General features: G+C 39.5%; 1 protein-coding gene across 2 annotated transcripts in view; it reads left to right on the forward strand.

Moving 5' to 3' along the window:
* Tmc1 (transmembrane channel like 1) overlaps window positions 1–27,588 on the forward strand; it is a 164,910-nt gene that overhangs the window by 99,810 nt on the left and 37,512 nt on the right. The window contains exons 8-11 of one of the 2 annotated variants that reach the window (XM_010638451.2): window positions 3,515–3,621; window positions 4,980–5,039; window positions 6,258–6,356; window positions 23,783–23,925. In XM_010638451.2, coding sequence (XP_010636753.1) covers window positions 3,515–3,621; window positions 4,980–5,039; window positions 6,258–6,356; window positions 23,783–23,925 — 409 coding nt within the window. The remainder of the gene's footprint in view (window positions 1–3,514; window positions 3,622–4,979; window positions 5,040–6,257; window positions 6,357–23,782; window positions 23,926–27,588) is intronic. The other variant, XM_010638452.2, reaches the window with a different exon arrangement.

Genomic DNA, 27,588 nt, shown 5'->3' on the forward strand with positions numbered 1-27,588 from the left:
TCAGTAAGTTATGACACAGAGATCAAAGAGATGTCTTAAATAAAAAAATACTAAATGTTACTTTTTATTATTAATCAACTCTTAGTTCAGTCAACTGTTATGCTTAAAGTTTTGTTTTCTGAGCAATACATTGACATTAACCTCAGTGTATTTTAGTGGCAGCGCAATGAGTGGATGCTGGTGGGTTCTTAGTACACATAGTTGACCATAAAGATTAGCTAGCTATTGTTATTATTATTACTATTCATTTTTGTTCTTTGCAAGAATAAATTGTGTTTATTTGAGAAACTAAGCATGATCATTCTTTTTATTGCTTTCTTAGTCATGCTATATAAGGTTTTTAGTTTTTATGAGCATCGGTTTTTGTCAACAACACCCAGTTAGATAAAACTGCTAGGATAAATGAGGCAGATTTCTTTTTTGTTTTTGTATTGATAAAAGGCAAGTTCTTACAGAGCATTAACATCAGACAGTTGCTTTATTTCCTTCATTTCAACATCTTTATGCTTTCCCTCTGCCATTTGTAGGTTAAATATAGAGGGAACATTTTCTCCTGGATTCCTTAGTCTTTTGACCTGCATCTGTGTCAGTCTTTTGTAAAGTTATGCTAGTTTTAATGCAATTTGTTTTTCTAAAATTTATTTTCTTTATACTTATGATTGTTTAAAAAATCCACCTTCAAAAAGAGTAGTTGTGAAGCTCCTTTCAAGTGCCCAAAGTGGAGTTTGTGATCTTGGGCCTATAAAGTATATTTTATCCACAATGAATGTGTGTGTTGGAGGAAACATCTCCATTTGCTTCTCTCTCCCGCATGTAAAATTTATACACTTGATCTTAGCCAAAAGGCCCAGAAGCGATCGCATGTAAAATTTATATTCAAGAAATTCATTTGCCGGGTGTTAACGTATGAAGTCTGAAAGAGTGTGGGCCATGGTGATATTTAAAGGATCAAAATTGTAGGAAGAAAGGAAAGGAGGCAGGAAGCGAAAGGAAGGAAGGAAGGGAAGGAAAGAAGAAAAGAAAGAACAGGAGGAAAAGGAGGGAAGAAAGAATGAAAAGAGAGAGAGAGCAAGGAAAGAGGCAAGAAGGGAAAGAGGGAGGGAAGGAAGGGAAGAAGAGAGGGAGGAGAGAATGAGCAAGGAAAGACAAAAGGGCAGAAGGCAGGGCGGCAGCATGGTGCTGGGGATTCTGTACCAGAAGGTTTCATGTGTGTTTCCAGAGCCTGAGATTCTCCTCCGGCAAATGAGGGACTGAAGCCCACTGTCTTCAGTAAGGCACAGTGGGTGAGCCTGGCCAGGCAGGCAGCCCTCAGGTGGTCCTCCCCGAGAACGTACGCCACAGTGGCGGCAGACATGGAAGCCCTAGGGACCGGCTGTGGGGTGAGATATCCTCAGAGGGACAGATCTGCTTTCAGATTTCTGTCGACAGACTCATGCATGCGGTTGTAGCACCAGGAAAGGAGATATTTTCCAAAAGTACGCAATCTTAGAAATCCGCTAGAAGGAGAGACCTTCTATAATGTGGAATGAACTCTGCTTCTCTTTGGAGCTTAAAGAAAAACATGCTCAGACTTCAGAATCATTGATTTCTTCTGAATAGCTATTTAGAGATTGACTTCTTTTTAAATTTGTAAAAAATTCTGCCATCCTGTTATGGGAAAAAGTGAAATGTTACCTAAAGAGCAGATTACAGTCTAGAAAGAGAAGTATTGCTCTCTTGTGAGGTCAGCCTCCATTTGGTAATTAGAAGCTGGAGTTTTCTCTGAGCAAACCCTCCTCCTGCTGTAAGAATATATCCCCAGAGGGAGCATTTCAAGGCCAAAAGGCTCAAGAAAAGTTAGAGGATTTGGTGGTTTAAACACGACAAGCCGATGTAGGGGGTGGCTGAAGCTTTTCATTGTTTTATCTTGGGGAGCTGAAAATGGCGATTAGGAAGATTTAGGAACAATAGGAGCCTGATGCTGAACCCTAACTGACCATCAAAGAAACTTTGGCTTTCCTCAATCCATAATATTTTTGACCTGAAGCTTCACAAATTCTGTACCTTCTTCCATTTTCACTTTAAGAGGATGCTTTTTATTATCTATCTATCTTCTACCTATCATCTATATCTTACCATCATTTTCTTCAGTCAGTAAGATTTGGACAAATCACCACACCTCCCACTGTTTTGGGCAGGTGTAAGATGAGAGATGGTTCTTGCCTGTGGCCTTGCAATTCATTCCTCCAAGCTGAAGTGTTTTTTTCTTTTTTTTTTTGTTTTTTGAGACAGGGTCTCACTATGTACTTGAGACTGACCCGGAACTCACTAAGCAGCCCAGGCTGGTCTGGAACTCACAGCCATCCTCCTGCCTCAGCCTCCCGAGTGCTGGGATTACAGGTGTGCACCACCGCACCCAGCTGCTGAAGTGTTTTTTAGTCATGTCCATGCCCACCCTTCTGCAGCTCCACTACTTAACAGCTGTCAACAGCTTCTCGTGGCACGTCGGACACAACCTCCACTCTTATGCCGTAGGAGGCCCTGCGCCCATGTGGTTGGCCGTCTCGTCACTACTCTTCATTCACTGTGCTCCACCTGGGCCTTAGTTTTGTTTCTCGCTTGCTCCCCACTCTCAGGAGTTTTGTTCTTACTGTTTTCTCCGATTGTGCTGTTCCTCCCCAGCTCTGCACGTTGCTCCCTCTGCCTCAGATTTCTGCCTTGTTGTCTTCTTCTCCAGTATACTTTTCTCCACAGACTTATTTAAAGCAACTCCTCTCACTGCCTTCTCCTGCAAGACCTATCTGGCTATAATTATCTATGTAGATATCTATGTAGGTATCTATTGAATAATTAATATAGTCTTCATATATATATAAATACAGTCATATTTGTTGTTTTTACATTTACTGAAATGTAAGTTCTTAGAGCAGTCCTGAGCTTCAGCTAAGATAATTGTGCTTTCCTCTAAGATAATTCCTGGTATAAAATACTTAGCAAAGATGTGGGGAGTGAATTTCAACTTCCGCAGTCTCTGAAAAATGCAGCAGTGATGAGAAACGGCCCATGACAGCCTGTGAGGGAACCTTCCGTAATGGATGTGCTGGACTCTTTTGAGAAGGGCATAATTTTCCTGAGGAAAATGGAAGATAAGTGCAGTAGTTTGAACTAACCACAAGCTGGGCACCACAGTTCTTATTTTATAGACATTTCCTCACTTACTTGTATTAATGCAGAGTAAAATAGGCTCTGCAAGAAGCAATTATAGCTGCTAAGTAAGAGGTGGTTTTCCCTCTGAGGGGCCTGGGACTTGGGCTTACAGTCTACGCAAGGATACTCTATGTACCTTTCCGTCCTCCACCACAAGGACACTTTTGTCATGCTTAACGTGCTCTCTTCCTGGAGAAAGAAGGCTTTTCCATGAAAACATGGAAAGGACCAGTGTGTTTCAGTATGTGTGTTTATCTTGAAGGAGCACTAAGGGGGACCTTTTGTTTTACTTGGTTTTGACCCCTCCTTTTACCTTGCTTTGTCATAGGTCAGTTTGGCTCCTCTGTGGCCTCATATTTTCTCTTCCTGAGATGGATGTATGGAGTAAATATGGTTCTGTTCATCCTGACGTTCAGCCTCATCATGCTTCCAGAGGTGAGGTCTGATCTCCACTTCACAGGACAAACTGCAAGAAGTTGCTTATGTGACTACTCTCCTAGAAAAACTTTGAACTATTTTTTATTAGAGCTAGGATTAGTAACAAGATTAACCTTATACATGCTGTCCCTGGGATGAAGGACTTAATTTTTCTCCAAGGGTGTTCACAAAATTATATACAAAATTTATGTATGTTTTAATGTGCTTTTTTATGTCAAAGGTTGGTAGCTTCTATAATATTTCCAAGGTAGTGGGAATCCCTGTGCCCACTGTTAAGAATAGCTGCTCAGTTTGTTTTCTTCTTGTACACTTTGTCTGTTGTATTTCCTTTGCCAAGTTTGCTTTTAAAATAAATGTTTCACAACACAGTTGTGAGCCTCCAGGTTTTCTAAACTGAAGTAACACAAAATGAGGAAATTTCTTCCGGGTATTACATAAGTTACCCATGACCTCTCCTCCCAACATGTTCACATTCTCACAGGGGAGAGTCGGGTGGAGGGGAGACTTTTAGGACCAAAGTCAAAGAGTAAATCAGACAGAGGGTCCAGACTGGAGAAGAAGGCAGATCCCTGAGCTGACGCGGGAAGAGAGGCCAAAATACCAGCTTGAGTTAAGTGACTCTGCCTTCTGTGGATACTTCCCATGTAAAAGTTGAGTGAGGTTTTATTTATCCTATAAAGGACATTTTTTCAGGTTCAAGCATTTCAAAAACCAATTTACTCAATACAGGATTGGCAATAGCCAAAATTTGGTGTTGAGTGGCTTTGCATAGCTTTAAATCTATTATATTTTCTGTACTTAGCCTCCCTATTGAAATAATAAGAATGGCTTCTAATCATGAACAGATATTAGCTTTTAATAGTGCAAATCACTTTCAGTTCCTTTACATATTGAAACTCATAACAAACTCATGAGATAGGTTGCTCTTTCATTTAAAACAGATAGAAACCAAGTCTTATAATGGTGACATAACTTAGTGATTCTTTTTCTTTTTTCCTTTAAGTTTCTCTGGAATTAGAAACCATGGTTCTGTCTTCGTTCCCAGATCTTGTACTTTAATCTACCATTCTTATAATTCCTGTGCTAATTTGGGGGCATGTTAGAGTGTCTGGCTCATACAAGAAGCAGACAAGAATTGGAAGTCCTGTACAGTTTCTCTCCCAAAGTGAAAACTCTTGGGCAGTGCCACAGAATGTGTGTATTTTCGCTCTTTCAAACTATGCCCAGCTTCATTTTTGTTGATCTTGCTGAAGAAGCCTGAACTCCTGCCTTCCGTCACTGTGTCAGGAGCAGGTGGAAGCAGGTTTATCAGCTGCCGTTACTCTTGGCTTACGCCTTACTACCTCTATGTGCAGGAAGTGAAGGGCTCTACTATTTCTGTGAAGTTACACAACTGTGCAGTGGATGAAGCAAAGGTATGTTGGCCGGGATGTTCTCTCAGGCCAGGGAGCATCTTGCTTTTTCATAAGCTTGTGTTAGATGGCAAGGGACACTCTGTTTTTCCGGCAAGATTGCTGTTTCCTGCCTAAGAACAGAAGCTGTGCTCCTCCCATGTTAACTTTACAGAACCATGGGAGACCAGAACTGGGAATCTCTGGACCCCATGGCTGTAGTCTTTGGTTGCCTTTATCCTAAACCCTCAATTTTTCAGTGCTCTGAGGAGCATGCCCTTTTGCCGCAAACATCAGTGTCTATGGAGAAGCATAACCTTAACTGCTTGTGTTCTTTGTGACTCCCGCCTTTGTGGTGAAGCAGTATGTGCAAAGACACCTTCTATTCTGTTCAGACCAGGAAGCCAGAGGGGCGAAAAGGCCACTTGTCTCTTGTGCGGAAGAAATGAGGAAGAGCTGCTTTCCAGCCCTTGCCTATTCAAGCTGTGTACCCAGGGTTCAAACTGCGTTTGGCTTCTTCCCACAGCCCCAGGGGAGAGACGATTCCATCTCACAAAAGAAGCAGCTTCTACACTGCCAGCCATTACTGATGGGTGTTTTTCCCAGTTTTCACCAAGACATCTTCCTATAGTTTTATTCTTGCCAACTGCTCTCTTGCACTATTCTCCCCAAACGTGCTCCTTGCCTCGTTTAGTAGTACAAATTCAGAGCAACAACCCTGCATTAGGGGTGATGCAGATTCCACAGTGCAAGTGTCCCCTACTGGTAGTGTCCTCCAATGACGTGATTGATGTTCCCGAGGCTTCCCATCCTTGACATCAGGGAGGTACCCTTCCTCTACCTGCACCTCTAATTGCTGTTCTGTGTGAGGGTGTGGGTTGTACCATTTTGCTGAACACTATTGTCTCCCTATAGTCTATTTCTCTCCTTTCCAGACCTCCTCTAAATCAGGCCACTGTGAGGTGGGGATGTGGAGCTTTTCAGTTGGCTTCCTGATGACTGTGATTGTCCTTGTCCCACCCCACTGGTGAACTGAGCTCAGGATGTAGGGTCCTTAGCTGTCTCTTTGTTCTTAGCTCAAGATTCAGTAGATGCCCAGAGAAAGGGGCCCCACACGGAGAACCACAGTGTCCCGGTGACAAATTCAGAAGGGCTTCTAAACAGAACCATTCTTGATCGCATGTGTGGCTGATTGTAATTGTTTGTAATTGTTAACTGCTCTTTTTTTTCTTCTCCATTTAGTACCTCTGGGGTTTGCCATATGGCAGTTTACCTAGGAAAACAGTTCCGAGAGCAGAAGAGGCATCTGCAGCCAACTTTGGTGTGTTGTACGACTTTAATGTAAGTGTCTCTACACAACTGCGAGGGTAGGAGAATGGATTCTTCCTTACATTACTTCACCCAGAGTTCCCTGAGTTTCTTTAAAATGATCTCCCTGCCTCTTGTTCAAAAAAGAAAATAATGTATATGTGTGTACTTGAGTAAGGGTTAGTAATATGATAATATGATTAAGTGGAATTGAGACTACTGAATGAAGGTGAGCTCAAAGTTCAAAGACTTGAAGAATATAATATTCTTACCTTTGGCTTGGGAAAAGAACAAAGGAAAAACTTGCAATTGTACTTTTTGGGAAATCTTTTTGGATTCTTAGGGAATTAGTTTTCCACTTCATATTAATTTTCCTACTTCAAAAACAAGCGTCCTACTTAGTGTTACTCAGAAATCAGCCCTAAATGAAGCTAAATGTTAAATGCTAAAAAATACCAAATTCTAACATTGAAATAATACTGACACTTACTTCATTGTAGCCGCCAAAGAAATCCTATGCCTCAATAGGGGTAAAATGAGCATTACTCATTTGCTATGCCAGAGGTTTAATCCTGCCCCTTGAGAAATCATTTCAGGCTATGGTTCAAGTTTGTGACAATAATACAATTCCATATGTTCTTCTTAAAATTGTGGCTAGATTGGAGAGATTTGGAAGCATATGAGTGGAAAGGTACAAGACAGAGACTGGGAATTGATAATTCAAGAAAATTTTGGAGGGTAGAAATGAGAACAGATTTTTATTCGGGCTACACAAAAAAGAAAGAGAAAAAAACAAGATGTTCTCTTCATGCTGTTAATGCATATATTTCACAGATGTTTTGATTTCTACCCGTAGCAGCCTAAATATTGTGAGCTTCCTAAAGGGGATTGTGGCAGCTACGTCTTCATTTCATCCCTTACTCCTGTCCTTACCCCACGGAGACTCACTGGATCTTGTTGACTGACAATCCACAGAAGTCATTCCCCACGATCAGGACCAGAAGAGGCAAATCTTGAGAAAGTTTCTCAGTCTCTGAGTGAAGTAAGCAAGCCATAGAATAAATGCAAGGCACAACAACAATTTTTGGCATCTGGCATCTTCAGTAATGCCTGCCCCACGAACTTTTCCTTTCAGCTCAGAATTTATTTACTGACTATTAGAATGCATTCATTTTAGAAAGTTGAGTGGTCTTGTTCTTGACCTCAAGATTCTCATGTGAATAGAACATACACAGGCAACTGCTATACAGTGTTTTATATTCTAAGTTAGCACCATAGAGAAAAGGAATTCAGGGGCCCTGAGCAGGTTGCTGTTAATGTTGCTTGAGCAGGCCTGGGTTTCATAGAAGGTTTGGTCTCTGAGTGAACCATTACTTCTTACTTTTTTATTAAAGAAAAAGTTTTAGTGGTTTTATTGCAGTGTACTCTACAGATGATAAAATTCATCTGATATGTGTATAGTTCAGTAATTTTTGATAAATGTGCATAATTTTGCAGCCATCATCACAATCATTTTTTTTTTTTTTTTTTTTTTTTGGTACTGGGAATCGAACTCCAGCCCTATGAGGTTGTACAGCAGGTGGCGAAACCACTGAGCCAAACCCCAGCCCTCAATAATTTTCGTTTTGTTGTTGATTGTCTTTTTGAGACAGTGTTTCACTATAATTGGGCTCCCTAATTGGCCTGGAATTTGGCATTCTCCTGCCTCAGCCTCTTGGGTGCTAGGATTATGGGCCTGTGGCACCACACCCTGCTACAATCCAATTTTAAATGACTGCCATCACCTCCCGAGAAGTTCCTTTGTACTTTTTGCAGTCAGTCTCTCCTCCCTCCCTCAGAGTCTGGTACCACTGATCCTGCTTTCTGTCTCTGTAGTTTTGCCTTTTCTAGATATTTAGAAAATAATTGGAATCACATGATATTTAGACTTTTGAATGTCTCTTACTTTGTGTAACCATTTGCTGGTTGATGGATATTTGCATCATTTCTAGTTTTTTTTTTTTTTTTACTTTTAAGGATACTGCTATTACTATTTGCACATGTGTCTTTATGTGAACAGATGCTTTCATTTCTGTTGAGGAGATAGGTAAGAAGGGAATTACTAGGTGAGCATATGTGTAACTTTTTAAGAAATTACTGGTGTTCCAGAGTGACTATACCATTTAATCTTTCCACAGCAGTAAAAGAGGGTTGCAGTTTGTCTAATTTTTTTTTTTTTTTTTTTGGTACCGGGGATTGAACTTGGGACCTTGCTTGGGAGGCAGGGGGTGGCACCACTGAGCTAAATCTCTGGCCCTGTTTGTCTAAATTTTTAACATCTGTTGGTGTTGAGTCTTTTAAATTATAAACCTATCCTGTTAGAGGTGTAATGGTATCTTTTTGTCCTTTTAATTTGTATTTTCTTTTTTATAAGATATTGACAAATTAGTTATGTGTATTATATATATGCATTTATGGGATACAAAATGATGTTATGATTTTCCATTACAATGTGGTGTGATTAAACCAAGTGAACTAACCTATCCATTACCTCAAATATTAGAAATTTTTGTGATGAGAACATCTCTCTGTCTCTGTCTCTTCTCTCTGGTTTGTTCTCCTGGGGGTTGAAGACAGAGTGCTCTACCACTGAGCTATTACCCTAGCCCATTTTTTTTTTTTTTTAATTTGAGACAGGATCTCCCTAAATTGACCAAGCTGGCCTCAGACTTGTGATCCTCCTGATTTTACCTTTGGAGTACCTGGGATTATAGGTCTGTGCCACCACACCCAGTGAGATCCATTCTTTTTTGTTTGTTTGTTTGTTTTTTGAGACAGGGTCTCACTATGTAGTTGAGACTGACCTGGCTGACCCAGGCTGGTCTCAAACTCACAGTGATCCTCCTGCCTCAGCCTCCCGAGTACTGGGATTACAGGAATGTGCCACCACGCCCGTCAAGATCCATTCTTTTAATGATACTGAAATGTGTAGCAGTCAGTAGTAGCTAGATTCACCACATCGCACAATAGCCTCAAATTTATTCCTCCTATCTGAGGCTTAGTAACTTTTGGTTATCATCTCTCTGTCTTCCTCACCACTCTAACCCCCACCCTCTTGTAACAATCATTTTGCTTACTGCTTCTATGAGTTCCGTTGATTAGATGCTACATGCAAGTGTGAGCAGGTGGTATTTGTCTTTCTGTTTGTATTACTTCACTTAGCAGTGAGCTGTAATTGGTAGATAAGGCCATTCACCTCATAATCCTTTTTATGGTGAGTGTTTTTATCTGAAAACCGAGTGTGCGAGTGTTCTCATATGTAAATGAAAAAAGAAAATAGTATCTATCCCAAGGAGTATTGAGTAAGGTAATACCTGAAAGAGCACACAGTGTCACACAGGGCGTATAACACACTGTAAATATTCTTTCATATATAAAGGATCCATAACTTGCCAAAAGGCAAACAGCTACCAGGAACAGAATTGGAATGTAGGGCTAAATATATCAGATGAGGCCAAATTCATGAAAGGCAGCATAACTTTAAATGAATGATAACATAACTTTGAATGATAAATAATGAAGAGTCATTGAAGGATTCAGAGAAAGGAAGATCATCAAATTATTCATTGAATCTGATTGTTCTCGTAGACATATTACTATTATTGTCTTAAGTTTTATGTGATGTATGTGTTTTATGAATTTGTGATATGAAGAGCTCTGTCACTCTTTTTGCCAAGATTTTATTGTAAATTTGGCAAGGAAAGATCTTGATCCATTATAGAAATGTTCTGTTTTTTTCCCATTTTTGTCAGCAAAGAATTTCAGTCCATCCTGGAAAAAAAAAAAAAAAAGTAGGATGGGGGCAGTACTTTCATCAGAACCAAGGGGTTGGTCTGAAGCTGGAGTAACTGGAACATTCTTCATTTATTTTGTAATTTAATCTTCATTCTAACCCAGTCAAGTCCTTTACTATCCCTAATTTATAAGTTGGGGGACTGAGGCTTGGTGGTTGGGCTTTGATATTTTCTCCCACATTCATAGGTGATAAACAATGGGGCTGAGACTCTTATCACTACATCCGACTCTTAACACCTACAACATGTGGCCTCACATGCTGTCAGTGGCTCCTGAGAGAGCTATAATTTTATGCTGGAAGTTCAGAAAGGGAGAGAATTTTAGAAGTGGAACTGCCTTTAAATATCTCCCATTCTATGTCCCACATTGTAAAGACAGGAAACTGATTCTTGGAAGGAAGTTCAGAGTCTTTTGGCTGAGCACTGCCTAATTTAGCATTTATTCCATTGTCTGTATTCCATCAAAAATTTTCCTGGTATAATTTTCAACAGCATTCTTACTGACTGCTCTGGAACGTTGACTGGTGGTTTAATGCTGTACCTATTTTAAAAGGGAAACAGTTGGAGCCCATTTTCACCTTTTACAGTAAAGTTGCCATTTAGAAATCAGCTTCTCAAATACTGTGACAGGTTCAGTATTTCTTCTTGCCTGGGTTTCTTACTTGATACTCTGAATAATGACCTCGTAGAGATGCCCACTCTGAATTACAAGATGAGCCTGGTTTCCATCCATCATTTCACCATGTAGGAAACCATTGACCAGACATCCAGAAGTTACATGAAAACTCATGATCACCATTATGATTTTCAAAGAGCCCACAGACACCAGGAAGAAAAGGCATGTTTTAGTTCTAGGGCAGAAATGGCTGTAGTCCTAAAACAGTCTAATTGGGCCTTGAATTAGTTTGCGTCTTCTAAGAAGGTTAATGTGTCAATAAGGCTATTCTATATGGGAGGTGAAGAAGAGAAAAAAATTAATCTTACTTATAGAACACTGTAAAAATAGATGCAAGCATGGCCTCTGGTGGCAGAGGGGCCTATTTAATGGAAAGGGTCAGAAAAACTGCTTTGGAGGTGGGAAGGTTGTGAGGAACTACTGTTCTGCTGAGCTCTATCTGGAAATCTTGGAGTCTCCACTCCAGCCTCATGGAAATTCAGCTTTCTGTCACTTAGAAGCACACCCCACACAACTCCAAATTCTCCTTAAGGAGAATTACAAGCAGTCATGTAAAAGTAGTCATGTACCAGGCCAGGGATTTAGCTTAGTGGTTCCTCCACCTGCCTTACAAGCACAAGGTCCTGAGTTGTCCTGGGACCGGAAACAAAGAAACAAAAAAAGTAGTCATGTACCATTTAATATATGCAAGGTCAGCCAGTCTTGTGGGTCACAGCTTATAATTTATAAAACATCATATTTTTGATACTTTTATTGAGGGCCTAGTGATGGTTCTTACTGATCAGGAGGGAAATCCACTTTATGAAAACAGTAAAAAGTAAGATTATCTAATATGTATCGATAAATCAAAGTGGCAGAAATAATATCATCTGAATTAGAATGAATTTAGTCAATGTATTAGTCAACTTTTTGTCTCTGTAAGGAAATACTGGAGATAATTATCTTATGAAAAGAAAAAGTTTACTTTAGTTCATACTTTCTGAAGGTCCAGACCAAGACAAGGCAGGTCTATTTTCTTTGGATCTCTGGTGAGGGCACCATATAGAAATAACAGGAAGTGTGTGGTACATCAAGCTCCTTCATGGCCTGGAAACAAAAGAGGAAGAAATCAGGGTCCTATAATCCCTTTCAAAGGCCTTCTCCCAGTGACAACCCTGAAGACTCAGCCTTCTCCACGTGAACCCTTAAGGCACAGTCAAGATCCAAGCCATAGCAATGCCTGAGTTGCTTTCTCATTGCTGAGACACAAAACCTGACAAAGAAAAGTGATTGATTTTAGCTCATGTTGCAGTCCATTGTTGGCTGGCTCCAAGGCAGGATGGCATGGCAGAGGGACAAGGTGGAGGAGAACAGCTCATCATGTGACATACGAGAAGGGATAAAGGAAGGGTAGAGCCAAGGAGGGAGATAACTCTTCCCTGCCATGATCTCAGCAATTCCCACTCTTCAACCAGACCCTACCTCCTAACAACAAGGTAGCTCTAGCGCCCCAGCAACACATAAGGCCCACCTCTGAGTGCACGAGGCTTGGAAGGACATTCAGATGTAAACCATAACAAACAAGTCAGTAAGAAGAGGATATATGGTATAAAACAGTTGGGGCACAAGGATGTATGAGTGATAAAGAGGAAAAGACGTGCACTTTTTTATATCTTTGTATGGAGAAAGACAGAGGAACAAGCTAGAATTTGGAAGGAAAGCAAGAAAAGACCAGACAGTGAGATATACGAGTAGAGATCTGAGTTGTGGATCAAGGGGAATTTAATCAGCAGCTCAGTCAGATGATGTCTTTTACATTGTTTATGGAGAAACAATGAGTCAACTTCACCTTTTGTTTTCTACTTGTCATCATAGATATGTGGGAGGTAGGGGAAACCATAGGAGGGGCAGGAGATGAACATTAACACTATTATGTATTAAACAGGTACTGACATTATATTTTATCTCCAAAATAATTGTTAAAGACAGAAATTATTGTTTTTTAGAGCTGAGGGATTTGGGACTTTGAGGAATTAATTTTCCACAGACAACACAAATAATTCAAATAAACACTGCAATTCTAACTGAAGTCTGGCTTTCATGTGAACTTGTTTGTTTTACATTAGCATATCATCCTGAGCCTATTGTTTCTTTTAGAACTGATGCATGAAAGAAATTTGTTCTCAAAGGACACTGGTCAGAGATAGTATGAATGTTAATAAGAGAATTCAGTTCATTTATGCAGCATCAGTTTCTTTTTTGACTAATTATTTTCCAAAGTATAAGTGTCTGATGTGGAACATATTTCAAATCTGCTAAGTTCCTTCATCTCTTATTGTATAGGGCACATTTATGAGAGATATTTTGTGATCTACACACAGAATAACAATATTATTTTGGGTGCATTTCAATAGTTTAAATGCATCTTTATTTTCAAGGAGTCATTTTAAAAGAGTGAGTTATTTAAGGTTTCCTGAGAAGTAAACTATAGAGTCATATTACACGCAGGAGAATTTTGGGGAGAGGAGTTGTAAGGGACGGGGGAGAGGTGTAGGTAGGGTGAACATTCAGATATCTCTGAAGTCTGCCACCTAGGAAGAGGAGACAAGGAAGGAAGGATTGGGTATGAAGGGCCTCAGATTGAAGTACTGCTCTGAAAAAGGATTGGCCAGGCTATTGGTAAATCTGGAAAAAATACGTCAATTGCAGGAGTCTCATATTGGTGAACCCTAACCCGGCTTTTTCTGGAATTTCCCATGATGCCCATTCACTGGTGGGGACAGTGTATGTTGGAGGTGACCTCATAGGACAGGTTATGGTGCACCCTGGTGGGTACAGATGGGTGGCAGCTGGATCTGGTTTCTGAAGATCAGCATATCTCTGTGGCTGTTACAGGGCTCTATTGGCCCGGAAAGTGATTGACTTCTCCACTTTGGATCAGACTGGCAGACTTCTTGGGAAAAAATCCCAGCATGTAAATTTCAAATGCTCCTCGTGAGCTGGCTCTTCCGTTAGGAGCAGAGATCATGAGATTGGAAGAGGTGAAGATCCTCTCATCTGTATATGTAATATAATTCCTTTGTCCATGACGTTGTGCTTTGAAGTATCCAAGGACTGTTTATCCCTGACTCCCATATTTGCTTCACTTTCTCAATATCAAGTGAAGTTTTCTCCGGTGAAGTATTTAATTCTTGGTCCTACATTCTTTCCTTTCTTAGTCTTCTTAGCCTAATGTTCCAGAACCTCTTTCTGACATAGTTGCACCTTGTGACAAGAGAGATTCCTCGGTCCCCTTTTAGCTATGTTGATGTCTAAATTTGGACAGTTGGTTTCTTAGGAGGTAATATCCTATCAGTGCTTTCTTTACTTTCACAACAAGTTCTGGTATTCATTGCATTTATTAAGTCACCACTGGCCTATCCAAAGATGAGCTTTCTTTTGGAAAATATCCATAATGAATTTCATGTTGGTGCTATACTTACAGTATGAAAATAGCATTTCTCCTTTGCATGAGATAACAAAAAATGAATCTTCTTTTCATTCAGTAAATGTTTGAGCTTTTACCTGATGCTAGGCGTTAAGCAAAGGTAAGAAAAAAAATCAACAAAGTCTCCGGCCTACAAATCTATGAATAGTCAATCATAAAAACAAATGTAATTGAAACTGGGCCAAGGGCTACAAAAGAAGGACATATAGTATCAGGAGGGCTACAACAGAGAACTTGACATGGCTTTAGGTTTAACAGAAGAGGATAAATTATGGAAAAACTTATTTGCTGAAAAAGTAATGTTTGAATCGGGCTCTGGTGGCTGAGGATGAGGCTCCAACTTGAGAGAAGGGAGAGGCAGTATACTAGAAGTATGTAGACCCCGAGGCGAGGAGAGGTTGTCTTCACTGAGTGAAGGCCTATGAAATTAGTGCTCAGGATGTGACGGGGAGGGACGCATGGCACTGGACAGATAGCAGGGCGTCAAATCATGTGGGATCCTCTAAAACATGGACCATGAAAGTTTTTTTCCTTAGAGTAATCGAAAGTGGTGTAAGCAGATAATGAGTAGGCAGTGACATTTTCAGGTCAGGATATTGAACATTTCAGCAAGTCGACCAGATGGAAGAAGGGAAGATGAATGTGAAGGGTCCAGGGAAGGATCTGTTGATATATCCAGGTGAGTGGAAAAGCTTGTTTGGAGGAGGTAAATTCCCTGGGCATGGGTTTACTGGCATCTAAATATTAGCTGTGCACCTAATATATTAAAGGCTGAGCCAGTGAGTTCAGAGATATGATTAAAAGGAGACTGTGAATGTTTCAATTAAAATTATAGTAAAAGACACAATGTCATTTATATCCTTAAAATACTCTCCCTTGCTTCAAATACACTTAGCCCATTGTTCGTGCCACTTTCTGAAGCAATTCTGAAAGTCTTTCATGAGTATCTTAGTTGCCCTGTCCTGACTGCCTCAGTATTCCCAGTCTCTTGTAGTTGCCTTGATATCTTGACTCAATTCAAAACATTTACCTACCCATGGTCATTTTGACTTTAAGGAAGAGTCAGAAGTTGCACGTTGCCAGATCTAACAAATAAGGAGAAAAACATACTTTGTGATGTTTTTATCTGACAGTTGTTGCTAAATGTATTGAATCAATTCAATTCAGGACATCAGGGTAGCCATGACAGCACAACTAAAGACCTTCATGAAAGAGGACGTCCAGAACTGCTTCAGAAAGTGGCAGGGAGGGTGGGATGAGTGTGTTTGACATGAGAGGAGTGTTTTGAAGTGGACTAATAACTTGTCTCTTAACTGTAATAAATCTAAAAATGTTAAAAATTCATTGTGTCTTTTGATCATACCTCATAAATCGGAACTTCGCAACCTATTAAGTTATATTCTATAATCCAAACATAAAGCACCAAGTCATGAGTCCATTATGTCTGCTGTGACAAATATAGTACTTAAGTATGAACATCTGAAAGCAATTCAGTAAAAACTCTTCTCTGGGCTAGCATCATATAGCTCCAATAGACATCATTTACTTGTGAATTATACTTGAAATTAATTACATTCACTAATCTTAAATAATTGAATTAAAGCACATGCTCCTCATATGCGATTAAAAATTTTTGAGGCCAATTTTTTTTATTTCTGAGAAGTGGCAAAATTTTTCTCTAAGTAGCAATATTTGTTCAAAGGTTTCTTTCTCAATAGATATTGCTAAGGTAGTTCCTAGTACTGACTGTGTCCACATGACCACACATCTCTTGTTTCCTGTGTAAATTCACAGAACTCTCTGCATGACTAAAAATTCAGAGGCAGATTTACAAATCAAGAACTCAATCAACCAACAAAATTCCTCAGTATGGTGTATTTAATCATTACTTTGTGGAAGAAAAGAAGACTGTGTGTGTGTGTGTGTGTGTGTGTGTGTTGGTGGGGACTGAATCTAAGACCTTGTGTATACTAGGCAAGTGCCCTGCCACTGAGCTACATTCCAGCCCAAGACTAGTTTTTCTAAGTGGAAAGAAATCCTAAGTATTAACTTAGTTTACTGAGTTTATTATATTTTGTACGAATTACAAGCAATTATCAAGAAATATGTTAATGTTTTTCTGCTTCCAGTGTCTCTCAGACACTTTTTGATTCATTAAAGTTGAGCATAAGGTTATTATTGCCATGCTACTATCTTGAATAATTTATTCTATTTTATTAAAATGAATACTCAAGAGCAACTGCATAGAAAAGAATGGTTTAGATGACAACCTCAAGCTACTAAGTGAGGACTGATAATGATCACTAGAAGCAATTTCTTTATTAATTCTGTCACCTCCCCCAGTTGACTGGCAGATGCTGAGAATACTAAGACAACTAATATATTCCTTGCACGCAGGGATGTTATAACTGAATCGCTTGTGCAAACCATATTTACACAATGTGACACTCTTGAGGTAACTGATACATATTTGAGGCACATAAATGCTCAGTGGGGGAGAGGGTACAGTGTTGGAATTTACTAGAGCCTTGAGAGGACCCAGTAAACAGTGACTCTTTTCTATCTGAGTTTGGTGAAGGGCAGGTGAAAATCAGAATTCCATATTCATTACTAACAGAGGCCAGACCAGGGTATCAATCTGAAACCATTGGTCAAATGGTCTTGCTGATGTAGAACCTCATATTAGGGCAATTTATTCTGAGGACAGCTTATTTCGTAGAGGCTGAAGTTATGTTTGAACTGGATCAATCCAGTTGATTCACTGCCAATTCATGAGGCAGAAAAGTCACCACTCCTCTCTTGGGGTGGCAGGAGTACGAGGAGAGAGACCTCTGAATGAGAGGTCATCAAAGCCTGATGGAGGTATCCTGCAACAGTTTTAAAGAAAGCCTGGGAAGAAGCCAGGCTCTGCAATGGAGAAAGAGATTTGAATTAATATTCTAAGTACAGAGATCAGCATGGAAAAGGCCTGGAGGAACCAAACAGTGCTGTGCACTGGAGATACAGGAAAGATTCAGTAAAGTTATTATTTAAGGTGAGAGGGATGAGAGAAAGGTGAGCCTGTCATACAAACAGGCTAATAGGAGCACACTTTCATTACGGCTCATATTAATTCATATATGGCTTCATTATTACGAGCCAGATTTTATTCTACAGCCATCAGAGAACAGAGAGAGTTTTGGAGAGGGACGGAAACATGGTCAGAGTTACCCTTTAGAAGATTCTTGCTCCTATGCTATGGGCTTTCCTGAACTGGTGTGAGATGGAGGCAGAAGACCTATGAGTGGCCACAGTGCAGAGAAAGGATCTCTAGCCAATACAGTAACAGGGCAGAAGCTACGGACTTCCTGAGTGACCAGATGTGGGCTGCCAATGAAAATGACAGTGAAAACAGGGCAAATGTCCAGCTTTCTGGGTGGAATGAGTAGAGTGGACTGGTAATGCCATTCCCTGAGATCTGACAAGGAAGCAGGTTTTTGGAAACTTTCTTGGAGTGTGCTGAGTGCATGCTTCCCGTGGGGCATCTGTGGTGAGTAAAATATATCATGGGCATTAGGCATAGGGTCTAGAACTCCCACCACTGATGTCCGCGGTAGGCCATAATGTGAAAAAAAAAAAAAAGAAAAAAAAGATGGAACTACTCTTTACAGAAGCCATTCGAGTAAAACTGCATTGTAGTTGAAAGAAATTCACTCATGGGATTCAGACAGACCTGGCTGGAATCCTGTCACTTAGTACCTCTGAGATATTAGAAAACCCCCTGAATCTTTGAGTGGCTGTATATAGAGAGCTACCCTTAATACCTACTTACCAGACTGGTGTAGAAATATATGATATTATGTGTGTAAAGTAGTATACAATATCTGGCACACGGTAGATGTTTAATGTATGTCAACATGTCAACTTGGGGAACTTAGCTTATAAAAATATTCCTTTGTTGGAGAGACAAAGAAAAAACAAAACTCCAGGAAAAGAGAGCTCTGACAGTGAGACCCCATATCCACAAGCCAGAATGGAGAAGGGGGATGGCAGCAGTGCCCCCGTCTGGGCATGAGACAGAGGATAAGTGAATTGATACCTACTGGGCACCAATACAAGTTGCACCACGGCTTTTTGAGGGTCAGAGTCCTTGACACAGCTTTAAACTTTCTATTGAAAGTTAGAACATCAGCAAAGGCCCTGTTCACCTTGTTCCTTGCAAACTATACATGCCTTATTAAGAACCACAGAGGACCTGTGTCACATCCCTGGATTTTGGGCTGCAGTAAAAGGAAAGGGAACTCAGAAGTGAGCAAAGCATTAGGCAGAAGACTGGTGGATCTGGATGGAAAGGAAAAAATGGCCAGGAGTTGGCCTCACCTTGCAGCCCATGAAGGCCAGGATAACTACTGTTCTTGTGACATCATCTCAGGTTTGTGAAGGGTGTTCTTAGCCTTGTTATGCCTTTCTTCTCTCCAGGATCCTACTCTATTACATATTAAGCATTATCATCCCTACCTTTCACCCACACGTGAGACTGTCTTGAATACACAGATGTAAATGACCAAAACAACTCAGAGAGAAGAAATGTCCCCTGACTCAGCTCCTGTACCAGTTGCACCTGACATACCTCCTGCAGACATGCTTTATAAATTATATCATCCCTTTCCACCAGTTTTGACCTTGTTATTTTTTTAACAGCAAAACAATGGTCTGATGGTAACTACAAATTTAAAGAGTTGTTAAGGATGATGGAACTCATTCACCAACCTAAGAGAGGGTTGTCTTTAACAATATGTATTTACTCATCATCATAAGAAACCATGAAAGATGGAATTCTGATGTAATTTCAGGTGACAAATACTTACGAAGTGGATATTTTGAATGAAGAACTCTTTGGGGGAATCTCTGTAATTCAGACTCCTATTCCATCTATGTACAATATTTGAAAAGTGCTAAGTTCTTCATAAATGTAGTTAGATAAATAAATATCTGAGTAGATTTATAGTGACCACAACAAGCAAAGAATTCTTTTTCTTGTGAAAATGTGTCAGTGATGATGAATTAGACCAGCTACAACATTTGACCAGAAGTTAGTCTCATTGGAGGGCATATGTGTGAGCATAGAACCCCAGAGTTGGACAGGAATTTTTTGTGCTTGTTTGAAACTTGGCTCTGGCTGGGAGTTCTTTGTCACAGATTTTGGGGTGGGAGAGGGCTTGCACAGGGAAAGCAGGGTGTGCTGACACAGAAAGTGACAAGAACCTTGGCTGGGCTAGGAGTCATTGCTATTCTAGTCACTCCCAGGTGTCTGCTGCTTTAGTTTTATGGGAAAGGAAGGTGGCTTGCCCACTGGGTGAGGAGGAGGAAGGGTATTCCACTTTTATGACTTTTCAACTCACATGTAAAGCCAGACCTCAATATGCTCCTGAGATGGATTTGATGAAACTTTTAGAAATTGTACCTTTCCCATTCACACTGTATGTATAAGCACCTGGGAAAATTGAAGAAAGCTTCAGAATCATCAGCATGCTCCCTACCAATACAAACTAGAACACTCCCCACTTTGGTTGTGATCTAATATTTATGAAGTGCTGGCCACTGAACATATGTTGAATCGCACATATACCAGGTGAGCGAACTGCCCCAGTAGCTATTGTACTAACCTAACAAGCTCACCAGATGCTGCTTATGTATCTACTTTTGCCTTTCATGTTATTTTCAGGGTGTCTTTTCTTCCCAACACTGTAATTATGAGTTAGAAAGAAGATGTTAGGTTGTAATATTTGTGGATGTGAGGATGAAGCCCTCTGAATCATCAAAAAGTATTCCCAGAGTCCTTTCCAAGACACCCTGCAACCAACCACCAAGCTCCAATCCAGGGTACAGAGGAAAGTCCATGATGGGTTGGTAAGGTGTCTTCGTTGCCTGAGGTTATATGGCACTAATGCAACACACATCTTAGGAGACAAAGCGAGCACAGGAGAAGAAATATTGTGCTTCAATACAGGGAACTTGCATTAGGCCCACAAGTTCAGACTTTATTATTTACTGGCTGTGTGAATGTGACAAGCTACTTATCCTTTTTTTTTTTTTTTTTTGCTTTTGTAGCACATTTTGTTTTATTTTATTTTGTATTTTTATTTTTTGGTACCCTGGATTGAACTCAGGACCTTGAGCTTGCAAGGCAGGCAGCAGAACCACTGAGCTAAATCCCGGGGCCTATTTTATTTTTTTATTGACAATGTGAAATAGGAAGAAAAGGGCTAAAGGCGTAGGAAAAGTGGGAAGGGTAGGGGAAAGGTAATAAGGGAAAAGAAAAAATATGAGAAAATGAAAAAATGGAAATAAAGTGTTTGTAAATGGGGAGGGGAGGAGGGGGTGAAGGGAGGGCAGGGACAAGGGGAAAATTGAGAACCAAGACCTGTCATGTAAAGGTACAAGATCCCAATGACGAATGTAACTGTACTATATACCTAGAATGTACCAATAAACTCAATGAGAGAAAAAAATTTTAAAAATGTGCTGTATATCCTTTCTAAGGCTTTGTTTCTTTATCTGTGAAATAGGAACAGATAAAGTCTGGATCTTTGTATGTGTTGGGAGGGGCAAGGTCATGGAAATAGTACCACCTCCACGGTCGGGCAGGGTCATGCAGTTACTTCATAGGGTTCTTGAGGGGATCCTGAGAAATGAAGCAAGGTATTCGACCAAGGCTAAACATCAGTACACATATCAATTGATATTATTCCTGTGACCAGTGACACCAAGTGTCAGGAGTGTGGCAAGGAAATGAGGTGAGCATCAGTTGCTGGGAAAAGAGGAGTTTGGAAAATGATATTTATTGAAACATGGATGTGTGTGTGGGGGGGTAAATATATCTGGATATGTTAAACCCTTAAACTAAGCAAGAGGCCAAGATCCTACGTTACCTGGTTTTCTTATTGTTGTTCTGGGACAAAGAAACCAACAAAGAGGTTCATGGTAGAAGGATTTAACATGATAGAGAGGAAACAAATCTTTACCAGACAAATGTGAAACAAGAATAAGGTGTAGAGCTGGCAGCTGGGAAATCCTACCAAGGCATATTTTCCAAGGATAAAGATTTCTGGGTGTTCCTCACACTCACGATTCATGTGCATGTGGTTTCTGACTTTGGTTTAAGATTAGCCCACTTGCTTCTTAATTGAGGTTTCACTAGTTGTTTTTATCACAAAAGTTCTTTAGGGCTCAAGAGTAGGATTCTTCAGAGAAAAATATGACCATATAATTAACTTATTTAGATTTCTTATAGAAAGCTTTGCATATTGTATCCATTACTTATACATTGATATAAGCAATGGATTTATTAGATATGAAATATTTATTTAGAGGAATTGACTCATGTAATGACCGAGGCTGAGAGGTCCCATAATATAACCTTTGCAAGCTACAGACATGGGGAAGCCAACCGAGCAATTAAGTCAGAGTGAGTTTGGGAGGCTTAAGAACCAGGGGACTGACTGCGTGGGTCCCAGTCTGAGGGCAGAGATGAGTCAAGCAGTGAGGCAGGGAAAAAACATGGCAAATTCCTTCTTTCTCTGTTCATTCCTTCATTTTATCTAGGCTCTCAGTGGGTTGGATGGTGTCCAGCCACATTGGGAAGGTCAGTCTGATTTACTGAGTTACCTACACCCTTCAGTATACATTTAGAAATTTTAATCTGGACTCTCTGTAGTCCTCTTGAGTTGACACACAACATTATCCATCATAGATTAGATTTCTTTTTTCCATTATTTGTTGTACTGTGATTTGAACCCTGGAATTTGCACTTGGTTGTATTCCCAGGGTTTTTATTTTGAGATAGGGTCTTGCTAAATTTTTAACTTACCCAGACTAGGCTCAAATTTGGACTCTTCTGCCTCAGCTTCCCAAGTATCTGGGATTAAAGACAAGTGCCACCAAACCCAGTGAATTTATTTTTTCTTAAAGTGAAAAAATACTCATAGAGGCCTAGGTAGTGCAAAGAAACAGTGCTTCAGTGCTTACTTTCAACTTGCTCATCTCTGCTGGCCACAGGTAAGCCCACCAGCTGCTGCAAAATTTTCTGTTGGTTCTTGCCACAAATTCTGAAAACAATAGTTTTTTTCAGATGTCCACTGACCTCTGATTTGAGCTAAGTATGATCTTTGTTTAAGGCAATTTTCCAAATTACTTAATTCTTCTTTAAGGAATTAGTATCTTACTGTTCATGCCCCCCTTCAAAGTCTTAATCCTAGGTGGGTATAAATGATGAAAGAGTACCAATTAGATTTTCAAAGATTCTAGAGTGAGTCATGTGGATTTCAAGAGGATGCCTCAAATAGACAAGTTATTTTCAACTCATTTCATAAAGCATAACGTGACTATTAATCGTGATATGTCAACTTCATTGGATTTAGAAATGCCTAGCAGATTAGTAGGACATGAGGGGTTTCTGGATGGGTCATACAGGTGTGACCTTGGGTAGCATACTTGATCCCTTGTCCATTTCTTTGTGGAGTGGTTCCCTGCTTTGTTCCCTAGCTGCCACGAACCAAACAGCTTTGTTCTGCTTGCACCTTTCTGCCATGATGTTCCTGGCTTGGAGCCAGCTGACTATGGACTGAATCTCCCAAACATGAGCTAAATTAAACCTTTTCTCCTTTAAGTTGTGAATGTTGGATTTTGTGACCACCAATGGGAAAGCTGTTTGATACATGTGGTAATTTTAAATGATTTTCAGAGGGGAGCTGGAGAAAAGATATATGGTGATATGGAAACAATGCTTCAATGTTGAGAATGAAAAACATAGCAAATGTGAGAAAGAGAAAAATAAATATCATAAAGCCAGTGTTCTGCATATCAAAAGGAGTTATTTGGGGTTCTCTGGGAGACGATGATTCCAGTCCTAGAGGACAGTTCTTAGGAAGGAGAACATAATGCAAAATGAATGTATTTGTTATGAGTAAATGCTATTATAGTCTTGACGAACAGATCATTCAGATTGGTTCTAGTGTCTTCTCACCTGCTTATCATTTTTGCTAAGCTGAAGCTGAGGTGCAGCCTCTGTGGCTAAGGAGAACTAATCTTATCATGGCTCTGGGGACTGAAACTGGGAAACTGCCACAGCCCTTTGAGGAAGTACATTTTAGAACACACCCTTCCTCAGCCATATTGAGCATACTCTTCAAACTGATGATGAAGCTTGTTTTGATGTTTGTATCAATGGGTGTCTCACAGTAACGGCTCCAGGACTGAGCAGGCCTGTGCTTGGTTAACATTTCTGTCCATTTAGAAGGCATTGCATTTTAAGTAAACCAAGAAGTCGCCAATCATTGTGGTGGCTGAAGTATGCATTCTGTGGAACAAAACAGCAGAGATGATGTCAGAGCTATATAACCCAAGTTTAAAATTTAATGTCATTCATTATTCCTATTAAGAATCTGTCTTTTCCTTTGAGTTGCTCTTCACACATCTGCTAAGTAACTTTGTTGTTGGATTTTAGGGCTTGGCACAATATTCCGTCCTCTTTTATGGCTATTACGACAATAAACGAACGATTGGATGGCTGAATTTCAGGTTGCCGCTCTCCTATTTTCTGGTGGGAATTATGTGCATTGGATACAGTTTTGTGGTTGTCCTCAAAGCGTAAGTTTCATTTCTCTGTTGGGAAGCAAATGATGGTTTCTGGACTCAAACAGAAAAGTGACTTGAGAATTGGATATAATTTTGTCCTATGTCATGTCTAGAGGATGTGGAGTTTGTGGAGAGATGAAATGTAGCTTTAATACCAAAACTAACGTTAGACTATTATATCCTCAAAATGAACACAAACACAGGCTTTTGGGTCATCCTACTGGGTCAGAGTGATAGTTGAATGCCTATTTTGTCTTGTGTATTTAAAAAAAATGTGCCTTTTTGTACCCCAAGTTGAAAATCAATGTTGTCAAGAGAAGGAAAGAGCCGTGACTCTTCCTTTGAATGCAGAAAGGCTTGTGACTTGCAGAATCCGCTCAACAGGAAGAATCTGTTCTCTTTTCATTTATAAAAAGCCAGAATAATCATTCATCCAAAAAATTTTAGCTGTGTAAGACAGAAGAAACAAATGGCCCCCAATGAGACCATCACGATCAACTGTATAATCATAGTTTTTCTTGAGAAAGGATTTATTAGGGTATGGGAATGAATATCACTGGAGAACTGATAAAATTGCAGTTCATTTTTCCCCTCCTGCTGGAAATATATTTATAATACCTTACTTAAAGACCCCGAAGAAGTTTAGCAGTTACTTAGGGCTGTGAAAAAAATCCATGCTTTAGTCAATTTTCTGAACTACCTAGGGAGGAAAGTTGAAACATCTCAAGTAAGAGCTCCATTCTTTTATTTGACTATGCACAAAGCAAATTGGCCTTTTGCCTTTTGTGTGTCATACAGTTGATCATGATGGTCTCACTAGGGGCCTTTTGCTTTTTCTGTCTTACATAGCTAAAGTGAGAGGGCACTCCACTCAAGGGTCTAGGAGGGTCCTGTGCACAGCAGCAGCCCTCTGAAGCAGCCTCTGATATGCGCTTTATGTTCTGTGTCTACCTCATTTTCTGATTGCTCCCAAGGAAACAGTCATATTTAGTCTTTTAAGTTCCCTCAGGACTTGAAAAGTGCTTTAATGGAGACTCCATTTTCAAGGTATTTATTAACTTGTCCAAATATAATCAGAGACCCCAAAATAAGACATCTGTCTATCTGATAAAGCACCACCATATTCTAAAAATCTAAGATACTTTCTGGTCTTGTGACCATCTTGTGTAATGGAACTAAAATTGTCAAGACAACATTTCTCTTATTGAGCCCTCATGAGTATTATTTCCATGTAGAACATTTTGTTTCCAGGGCCCATGGGGAAGAATATCTTTGATCATCTAACTACTGTACTCACCTGTTTTTTTTTCTTTTTTTGGTGGTACTGAGGATTGAACCCATGGCCCCAAGCATACTAGGAAGCAGCATTCTATCACTGAGCTACATCCCAAGCCCTCTCAGCTTCTTCTAGTGACTCTGCAGAGCCTGTGTGCCTCAGTGAGATCTTGGGCCATTCTTTTTAGGTTCAATTCTCATTTGTACTTTTTTGTTAGTTTATACGAACACCATCAATAATTTGCTCCTGTTTCTTATTTCTGCTAGCGGTGCAATAGGTGGGAAGATGAAAGAGCTCATACATACAGAGTACTTAAATGTGCTGGCATGTTGAAAGTATTTAAAAATATTTACCATTTTATTAAGGCTATAAAATAAGCACTATTAACAGCCTTATTAAAGAACCAAGCAAACTCAGTATGGTAGAAATTAAGGTCATGTACTGGTACAGAATAGTTTTAAATTATATTTTAAAAAGCTAAAAAAAAAAAAAAAAGAAAGAAATTAAGGTCATGTGATATTTCCCCAAAAGAGGACTGGGTTGGGGATGTACCTCATTGTAGAGCCCTTACTTTCCATGGATTTGATCCCCAGCATCACCAAAAAAAAAAAAAAGCAGAGGAAGGGAAACATATGATTATAAAGTTGTACATTAAAATTTAAATTAAATACAACAGTTTTCTAGCAGATGAATTTAAAGTAGCCATCACATTACTGTAGAAGGCAAACCATGTACATTATTAAAATATCATGGAAGTGGCCTATCTGTCCATCAGCAGATGAGTGGATAAAGAAAATGTGGTATTTACTCACAATGGAGTATTACTCTGTCATAAGGAAAGATAAACTAGATCCATTTGTAGGAACGTGGATGTGCTTTTGAGGCCATAATATTAAGTGAAATAAATCAGGCACACAGCTTAAGTATCCCATAGTTTCTCTTATCTGAGAAACCCAAAATTTAAATAAAGACCAAAATAAAAGCTATAGACAATAGGAAGTAGGGAAACATATTTTTTTTAATGGGAAGGAGATCGAGATATGGGAGTGAGGAGGAAAAGGGGATAAAAAAGGAATGAAGATATGTTACACGTGCACCAACTCCACACAAGGAATATTGTCACTATGCACTATAAACATATAGTACAAACACATTTAAGAACAAGGTAAAAATAATTGCAGTAACATAATTTATTTAGCCTAATGTATCAAAGTATCATTTTAATAATTAGAAAATTACCATGCAGGCTTTTTGGACAATAAGTCTGAAATATGGTATGCATTAAACTCTTTACATTTCAAATACTGAGTAATCACATTTTGCTGTTGATGACCATATTGTACAAAGCCACTCTAGAGGGTGCTTTTGTTGGCTTTCACAAATTAGCCCAAAGATCCCATTTAACATAGCTAAAAGGCCCCCAACTCTAAATGTTCCCTCTCCTAGTCAATCTATGTTATGCAAAACCAGCCTGACTTTGTCCCCTCAGTCTGGCATGGCACTTTGGTTACTTGTTATTGGCAAGTGATATAAACTCAGTCACCTGCCTATAAAGCAAACAATTTAAAAGCAATACGTGTCTCCCACCCCTACTCCAAGCCCTGGGAGAAATAGTCAGTAGAAAAGGAATTGATGGGATGTAAATGATCATATAGAATAATTTTCTATTCCTGTCCATCTCTACTTCCTACCCCAATCAAATTTATGTGATATATTACTTGAATAGAAGGAAGTCTGAGTTCTCAAATTAACTAGGATTTATCAGGACTTGGTCATCTTGTCCATATTGCTAACCTCAGCATCCTCATTCGTAAAATAGAGGCAAATATCTATTGTAATTTTATAATAGGTAAAGTGGAAGGTAAAATGAGATAGTCTAAGAAACAGTCTGAGGTTTTTAGAGAAGTTACCTGTGCCTTCCCAGAACTCTCCCAAGTGTCAGCACTCAAAGTCTTGCGTACTGGGAATCACCCCAGACCCCAAAAAAGTGATGGTTGGTGGCTGTAGTTTTAAGCTCCTCCCTTCCTTTTCTTTTTTTCCAGAACAGTGTACAACCCTAAAGACATTGGAAGCTTATAAATCTTTATAGTAAATAAGTTAAATAATTATTAAGGGTAGATTAGCATAGCATCATGTTGTATAGTTACATGACATGGAAGACATTAGTTCCTTCATGTGTTTGCAGTTTAAAATCCTAAAGTAAATTTGGTTTGTTTTTAAAACCTAGCTGTTACCATTACAAGTAATTCTACAAACTAAACAGTTTGAAGTTTACTGGTAAATTTCACAGCAGCTAAACTTTGGAAAGCACCAATAATTCAAGGAATGTATGACTTAAGATGCATGACTGCTTGATGTCTTTTTTCTCTCAATAGGTTTCTAAGACTTTCTCCTATTGT

Source organism: Fukomys damarensis, unplaced genomic scaffold (assembly GCF_012274545.1).
Source record: "Fukomys damarensis isolate Sample0158 unplaced genomic scaffold, DMR_v1.0_HiC HiC_scaffold_31, whole genome shotgun sequence".
NCBI lineage: Eukaryota > Metazoa > Chordata > Mammalia > Rodentia > Bathyergidae > Fukomys > Fukomys damarensis.